At 49.5% G+C, this 8970-nt stretch overlaps 1 protein-coding gene across 1 annotated transcript; it reads right to left on the bottom strand.

The window, feature by feature from the left end:
* Window positions 1-608: 608 nt before the first annotated feature.
* Window positions 609-6985, bottom strand: LOC124648048 (disease resistance protein Pik-2-like). The gene is made up of 4 exons (XM_047187875.1): window positions 6649-6985; window positions 4687-4763; window positions 1542-2501; window positions 609-1421 (listed from the first exon to the last, which is right to left on the bottom strand). The coding sequence occupies exons 1-4, from the start codon at window positions 6983-6985 to the stop codon at window positions 609-611; spliced, it is 2187 nt and encodes a 728-aa protein (XP_047043831.1).
* Window positions 6986-8970: the final 1985 nt, after the last annotated feature.

Genomic DNA, 8970 nt, shown 5'->3' with positions numbered 1-8970 from the left:
CGGAGGCGGCGGCGGGAACCCTAGCCCTATCTCTTCTGTCTGTATCCAGGGAACGGGAGGGGAGAAGAGAAAAACGCCCAGGGGCTGTCGGGGCCAGGAAAAAATGCAAGGATCCGGCCTGTTATAAGGGAGGGCAATTTTTCCGTAGTATTGTTGAAGCTGTAGGGGCATTTTCGAATAGCGCCCTTCGGGAAGCAGGGGGAAGCTCGGGCGTCGCCCGCAGCAGTACATTTCTTAGCAGCGCTTTTCACAAGCACTTTGCAAATTTTTGATGTTTGTTTGGGCTGCTTTTTAGACTCCAAAAGCAGCAAAAGTAGAAGCACAAATCCAAACAAACAGGGCCTGAGGCGAGGGAGGCGCGACCTGGTCACCTGGGTCTGGGACACGGAGAACGACGCCCACTCGACCACGGAAAATTTAACTCTGCCCAGAAAAATATGCTCCAATCGCAACAGGATTACATGTTTAGAATAATAATGTAAATCAGCCATTATAAGTTCGGAGCCCATCTACACTGGTCCCCGAAATATATACAACGACAAATATTATTACGGCAGTACTACTCCAACACGAAGGAGAAAAGGGGGATATACACACATCTGTGGAATTCATACATCTTTCACGACGACGTGCTTTTGACGCTCCCCTAGCTGGCTCAGGATCTCTGGCTTCAATGATTCCGCAGAAGCATCCAGCCTAATTTCCTTGAGGCTTGTGAGAACTGATAGCCCGGAGATTTTCTTCAGCCCGTATAAAGAAACAACTTGTAGCAGCTCGAGCCTAGGCATCGCGTCTTCTTCAAACAGCACCGATTCAAGGTTCGTTAGGCGATAGAGCTCCAGCACCACGAGACTCGGGAAAGCCGAGTTTTTGAAATGGAGCTGTTTCCCCACGAATGAATCGGTCTTCAGGCGTAGAACTGCAAGATTTGGTAGCACCCCAAGGGCTTCTATTGAATCATCTTGCTCCAAATTGCTTTCATCCAGCACCAACTTGCAGAGATCCTGAAGCTGATGGATCCAATCTGTTACCCTGACTAGCTTGCCGTACAACTTGAGGCTCTCAAGCCAGCTTGGTGGCGACAAACCCTCATCCAGACAACCATCTAACTCATCCTTCCTCGAGTTTCCTCTCACTGAAAGAGATCGAAGATGATAGAGACCAGCAATGGTAAACCAGAACCCCATGCTGTTTTTGCTGCTGATACCAACCACTCCAAGCTTGCGCAATTCAGTAAGCTCTCTAAACTCTTTTAAAGTGGCATTCCCCTCAACACGAGCACCATCTAGTTTGTGCAGGGCTTTCAGCTGACCAATTCCTCTGGGAAGTTTAACACCTTTCTTGTCATTAAACTGGTAGCGGAACAGATTGAGTACATCACACCTGTTCAAACCACCAGCTACAACTTGTGGTCTCAATAAAACAGGAACCATAGTCATCCAAAGGCAACATGAGTCAATCTGGGAGGGGACAATATCATGAACGTACTGATTGTACGCAGTTTCTATGTCATCCTCTCCCTTGACATTGTCGCTGCCTAATAAATTATCAGATATACGGAGGTTCTGTAGCAGCCCAATATTGGTGATTGTGCTTGGCAACTCAAATATTTGTGTACCTCTAACATCAAGGGTTTGGAGGTGCCGCAAATTCCCCACAGAATTAGGCAGACAGTAAATATTCCAACATCCTCGTAGAGAAAGGTATTTGAGGTGATGGAGTTTTCCGACACAGTCAAGATGATGATCTCTCAACCCTAGTGTGTCTTCCAAATCGAGCACTCGGAGAAATCTCATATTCTCGGAGATGAAAAACGGTCTCCAGTCTCCAAACACGGTCAGTGAGCGTACGTGAGACAAGTCCAGCACACCCGGCAGTGCATCTCCATCCCTTTTCCAGTTGCTGCCTATGACAAGATGGCGTATTGGACCTTGTGTGCTACTCAAACAACATCCATCCTCCAGTTTAAAGACAAAGTTTTCGTCTTTCGCCTTTGAGATGCATATTTCCCTGATGATATCATGAAGTTGGCAAGAATTAATTTTTCCATTGTAATCATTTACATCTTCCCCTGGCAGGATCATACTCCTATCCGCAAGCTCTTCAAAGTACCTACGACCCAGCTGTTCGGCAGTAATGCCATGAAAGTCTTGTGAGTATCCCTCTGCAATCCACCGCCTCACTAGACGATCCAACCTTATTACTTGATTTTCTTGAAATATTGACAGGTACAAGAAAGCAGACTTGAGATAATATGGCAAACCATCATAGCTCCTCATAAGAACTGTCTTTATTGTCCTTAGTTCAGGATTGATCTCTAGTTCAGCACTAATACGATCATTCATCATTCTCCATTCAATAGCTGTTTTTGGCTTAGTGGCTAGAAATCCACCTATCGTTGATATTGCAAGGGGATGTCCACCGCACTTCTTTAGGATAATCTTTGCTTGCTCCATCATAGCCGGGACAAAAGGAATTTGTTCAGTGTTGTATTTCCATACCTACAACGAATATAATTTTCAAAATAAATACTTCAATTACAGGATAACTATCGCTAAATTAAGACTATACAATACAATACTTGTTTGTTCTAGCTTCAGGTTGTAACTCGTTGAAGCTGAACTGGGATAAAGCCATTGCGAAAATAACAATAGGATCTCAGTAAAAAAGGTCATATTTCTAAATTTGAAAAGTTGTCAAAAGATCACACAACCTAACTTTTGAGTATTGTTTGGACACAGATTTTCTTTTATTCTATTTATACATAAATTGCACGTTTAAAAACAATTTTAAAGGTTGTTAATAACTTAGATCAATCAGTTTGCACCACTGTTTCTTTTTGCACGGGAAAAACTATGCAAGTCTTCCCGTGATTTTGGTAGAGAAACTAGTACTTAATATTTTTTCTTTTAAATTATTATAAATATTCCAATTTTGTAAAATGCATTTTGAAATATAATAGGTATGGAGCTCACGTGTTCCTAGGATGAACAAAATATGAATTACACGATGTTTCATGTTGGGCATATGGAACAAGCTTGAATAAGAGCATCTCCACCGCGCCCCCCAAATAGTCGCCAGTAGAGGCGCCGACACTTCCGTATGGAGGGTGCCGTCACTACATTCTCTATTTGGGGTGTTGTTCCCACACCGGCGCCCCCAAACCGTCAGCTCCGATAAATAATTGGAATTAAAATCTCAAATAAAAGCATAGAAATTCGAATAAAGAGAAGAAACATTCCACAAATTAATACATAATTGGGCACATGGTTTACACGAAGATATAATTTGGAACGTTGGTTTTCCACAAACTAATGCATAATTCGAACCATGGTTGACACAAATATAAAACATTGCAAAATAAGGAAACCTAACTAGTATTGGCATCACATGTTTCGTGTGTTTGCTGCCAAGAAAGAACACTCTAAGACACTCCCAGTCACCCAAACTGGAAAATCCAGCTGGTGACGGTACCCCTGTTGGTTCTTTCGAGGAAGAACATCCAAAAACATGCGTGCCTATTTTCGCTGCGAAGAAACAACACTCAGTCGTCCTCCTCATCGGTGTCGTCGTGGTAGTACCGGCGGCAGCCCGTTTCGTCGAACACCTTGACGCTCATATCCCCCTCGCCAAAGTAGGAGAACGTGAGCACGAAGCCGACTTCGAGGTGGTGGTAGCGCGCAAACTTCTCCCAGCCGATGTGGAGGTACATCTTGCTGCGCGCATCGCGGATCACGTCCACAATCCACCGGCAGCAGCCGCAGGCAGCCCCCCGCATATGCAGAGAGGTCGTCTCGTTGCCGGCGACAAAGTCGGCGAACTTGTCCGGCAGCCTCTGGATGCCGAGTGGTTCGCCCTTGAGGATGACGACGAACTCGAACAACACTTGCCGCTCCACCTCCTGCAGGTCCGACAATGAAGACGATGGCGTCGCATGCGACGTCGAGAGTCCAGCTCTGTCGCGGCCACGACCACGACCACGGCCGCGACCTCGGCTTCGACCAGACATGGCGTCGTCTCTTCAGATGGTGGCGGCTAGGGTTGAGGAGAGAGGCACTGGTGTTTGTGAGTGAGGGACGATGCGGGAGCACCCTTTTTATAGGCCGGAGGGAGGCGGGGGAGCGGTGACACTCATTAACGCCAGCACGGAGAGCTAGGCGCGACGGGACGGTTTGCTGCGCGTCTGCGAAAACTGCACCCCTGCTGCGCGCCAATAATTTCCGTTGCGAGGTAGGGGACGATTAGGTTAAAATTGAATGTGCCGCTGACGCGTTGGCCCCACCACTTTGTGCTGGCGTCGACTTTTGGGATGGGTGGCTGACAGGCGGCCCCATACCCGAAATTTTCCGCCTCGCGAGGCGTCGGCGCGCCTGATTCACGCCCTTGGCCAAGGGGCTGGCACGGGGTTGCCACGGTTCTATTGGGCTCGGAAAAGCGTTGGCGCTATTTGGGACGCGCCGGTGTGAACTCATTTTCGCTCCCGATCTCCAAATCTCTATCGTGACCGCTATGGGGCACGCCGGTGGAGATGCTCTAAGCTTCCGTCGAACTAGGAATCCCTAGTGAAGACATTCAGTTATAACTCCATGTCTCCGCACTATGTTACTAAGAACTTCTATGTAGACCCCAAAGAAGAATAGTTCCATACAATACACGAAAATTCATATAATTTCCAACATCACTTACTCTCTCCTTCCGCATTGCATCATCCTCGGGAAATCCATTTCTTCTCCCCGGGGACATGGCACTTGACCAATTAAAGACTAGAACGTTCCGCAGATTAGTTTAAATCTAATTTTTGAAATTCCATTTCTCAATCTAGATCTCCACGACCTTCAAATTTCGGTGAACATCAAAATCGACGTGCTTGTACGCATGATCCCATGGTGCGTGGCAGCATGAAACGGAAACGCGAGATAGCGAGGTCGGCTACCCCTAAGAGCATCTCGAAGCGATCCATTAAAAAAACCTTGGAGGAGTAAAATTCGGCTAAAACAACACCTAACCGATCATTTATACCATCGGAGGAGTCAAATTAAACTAGTATAAGAGTCAGTCCCCAAAAGGAGGCCAACTATACTCGACCGCGCCATGGGCTGAGTTTATTTAACCCTCTCTCGCCCTCCCCCCATCTTCTCGCCGTTTTCGCATACACGCCTCCCCGCTAGTTCCGACGCCTCTGACTCTGGTCGAAATGGAACCACATCTCCCTTCCGCAACCCATCTAGGCCACCACGCCTTCTTTACGCCGCCGGAATCGACCACCGTGCATATGAGTTTGTCAAGGAAGGTTGGGGACAAAAATCACGGTGAACGTCACTGCATGGGAGATCAAAGACGAATGCAAGGGTGCGGCCAAGATCACCTTGCCTGAAGCACTGGATGCTCGCCCCCCCCCATTCTGGCAAGCGCCTAGCGGGAGAGGAAGCCGACAAAGGCGAAGAAGACGTCCGGACGCCCAAGGTCCAATTCGGCGGCCGAAGAGAGGAAGACGAGGACAGAAGAGCATAGGCTTGCACTAGAGGAGGAAAGGTTAGCAAGAGAAGAAGGCCGAGAATGTGCTCTATTTTTTTAATGGAGAGTGAGAATCCCAGCCTCTCCATCGAGAAGATGCATACTACCATCTGTATTAATTTATTGAACAAAAGACGGATAAAGAGCATACATAGAAAACATGAAGCCTCCACACAACACCTGAAGATCATGTCAACATGAATCACTCGATGATGTCAACAACCTAGGTTCAGGACCCCGATGAGGTAAAACCCTTACTCTTCATAAAAAAAAAGGTTACAATGAGCAACCGATAGACTGCGTAGTGCTAATATCGTTGGGAGGCGAGGTTTCTAGGTTTTGGTGTATGCGGGATTGTGTAGGTTATGTGTGTAGGATCCGGCAGGCTCCTGGCGTTTATATAGGAGGCCAGATCCCGAGAGTCCTGCACGGATTCGACTAAGTTACAAATAAGATCTAATCTATCTTTATCTTAATTGACATCTCCTTGCCTTATCTGTAAAGAATCCGCCTTCTTCCATCTTTCCACCGCTGCAACCGATGTATTGGTCCATCATGGGCCGCGTTGATCTTCGCGGGCTCCCTGTTGGGCCACAGGAGGTAGGCTAGTGTCGGGTACCCGAAGGGTAATGCCCACATCACGTCGCCTAAAGGTTTTTTTGGGCGCGTCGGACATTTTTTCAGCCCCAGTCGTGTGCTCCAAAGCCCCCTTTCGCCCGGCGCGGTCCAATACATTGTCCGGCGCCTCGAGCCCGTCCCAGCTCCACAAGGGACACTTCGGGCGTGCCGGACAGAGCGCGAAGCGAGGCGGAGAGTGGCGGGCCCAACTCATCATTAACACACGAAACGAAGCGTCGCAACTTTGTCTTAATGGCGACAGAGGGGCAGGCAAGACGTCCCGTCGGCGCTGCGCCTCCCCGACGCGTCTCTGCGCCTTCTCCACGCGTCGCCGCCGTTCACACGCCACTACACGTTCCCGATCTTTCTTCCCACGGTTTAATTGTGGCCTCTTCCCGCTTCTTCTCGCGTCGTCGGCGCCTATAAAAGGCCTCCTCCGCTCAATGGACGTCACCACAGCCGTCGGCATCCCTTTCTCTGCCGCAACAAATGCCTTGTCGCCTGCGCACTACCTACCCAATGATGAGCCACGCCGGCGGCGGCCAGTTTCCTCCACCACCATCTCCACCTCCACGGCTCCACGGCTCCACCTCCATCTCCACCACCACCGGAGTTCAATGTCGATCCGGAGCTGGCGGACAACAAAGCGTGGGAGGAGGCGGCACAAGAGGCGACCATAGCGGTGTTTGACGCCGCCACAATGGAAGAGGCGCGCCACCACCGAGCGGAGGAGATGGGCGAGCGGCGGCGTGCAGAGCAGCTGCAGAGGCGCCACCATGCGGACGAGCTGGAGCTGCACGAGCGGCGGCGCATTGAGGAGCTGTAGGAGGGGTTGCGGCTGCGGGAGCTCCATCAACGGCAGCGGCGGGAGGAGCTGGAGCAGCAGCTGCGGGAGGAGGCGGCGGCAGAGGAAGCGGCGGCCTGGGAGGCGGAGGCGTTGGCAGAGCGTAAGTGGAGGAGGAGGATGAGGCGGAGGAGGACGGGGATGATGGCTATGACTTCGACTGGTCCGACGATGACGTGACGTACTCGGAGGAGGCAGCGAGGGCTCGTCGAGTCGTTCGAGTCGCAGAAGAAGCTGCAGGATGATGCCCGTGCCAGCCGCGTCGAACTCTCCCTCCAGCAGGAGCAGCTGCAGAGGGTAGGCGACGACGCGGCGTCTTCTCGACACGCTCCGTATGGAGAGGCGGCGTGCGGTGCACGAGCAGCACCGTAGGGGAGGCGACGACAGGGCGGGGCCGTCGAACGCACCGCCGGGCGGCCAATATGCTAGATTGATGATCTTGCCGTTTTCATTTAAACTTGTATAATATAATTAAATTTGAATGAATTTCTTTATTTTCGTGCATTTTTATTGATTTGGAGCCTCTAAATGGAGCGCGTGACTGGACGGCGACACTCCAAACACGGCACCAAGCAACAATATCACCCAAATACTCGATGGGACGCGATTTGTGAGGCGTTTTAGAGGAGACAACTGAAGATGCTATAAGGTAGGCTGCGCACATACGGAACGATCGGCTCCAAACTAAACAGTTTAACATCCAATCGATTAACTCTTTCTACTAGTACGTGAAACGGCCGGACCGCAGGGTATGCTATCACTAGCTAACACAATTAAAAATTTAAACTGGTGAAAACAGCTAGGTAATCCGCTTATACATATCTCCACTACTTATAAAAGAGTGAACTTTGTAGGAAAATTAAATCTTAACCATTTATACACATCGATTAAATGGTTGAGATTCGTTGGTTCTACCCACCTCTCCACCGAACAATTGACACGCGTGGTCCATCCGCTAGAAAAAAGAAAAGAAAAAAAATATCTCCATCTCCTCTCCACTTATAAAAGAGAGAACTTGGTAGGAAAATTAAATCTTAATCGTTCACACACATCGATTAAATGGTCGAGATTCATCGGTTCTCCCCACGTCTCCTCCCAACAATTGACATGCGCGGTCCGTCCACCGGAAAAAAGATGAGGAAAAAATAGAATCGTTGTCAAGATTCAGATCTCGATACAGTCTTCTCCACGCGACGACAGCCCTGCCCACCGCCTCATCTCCACGCCGAGATCGCGTGTGCGGCAGTGACCACCTCTTTGCCTTCGCCTTTCAGATCGAGGGTAGAATCGAATCGCAGATAGTTGGCCAGTACTGATCCGGCGCGGGTACGGAGGGTGAGCAAATTGGAGAGGTGCACCTCCTTCGAAGATGGCGAGGTCCAGGAGTGGCAGTCCGTGCAGCTCCCGTGCGGGAGGCAGCTGGGGCCTGGGGAAGACGCGGTGTATATCTACGTCCTCCTGCCTTGGATGACAGAGGTCACCGGCGGTCATGGCCATAGCAGGATTGGGGCGTGCAGGATGAGTAGATCTGACCGCGTACAGTCTATTTTTACTTGCAAGTGCATTCTTGAGTCAGGGACAAAGTATGTTCATACGGATTAATTTGCACCCAGATCTCATTGCACGTTTTCCTGGTAATTAAATGGAAATTTGTCTATTCGCTCGGGATGAATATCCCATGATAACAGAGATAACCAATGGATACAGGAGGGCAATAAAGATTTTACTAGGATGCATGATGGGTTCTAATTAATTTATTCCTGTGTCTCTGTTCCAACAGTGTTTTGAACTGGAGCTTTAATCAGGTAACCATGCTCCTGCTCCACCGAAACAGAGCAAGCACCATCCCCCCCGGACCCATGTTTGCCGCTCCAATTGAGGATTTCTTTTGTGAGGCTAGCCCCAGCAATGACGATAAGGTAGTATCTGATTCGCTAACAATCCACGGGGCCAATGAAGGGAACATAGGCGTCGCCATGGGGGAGCAGCGACAC

Source organism: Lolium rigidum, chromosome 4, assembly GCF_022539505.1.
Source record: "Lolium rigidum isolate FL_2022 chromosome 4, APGP_CSIRO_Lrig_0.1, whole genome shotgun sequence".
Taxonomy (NCBI): Eukaryota; Viridiplantae; Streptophyta; class Magnoliopsida; order Poales; family Poaceae; genus Lolium; species Lolium rigidum.
This window is presented reverse-complemented; position numbering and strand designations above follow the sequence as displayed.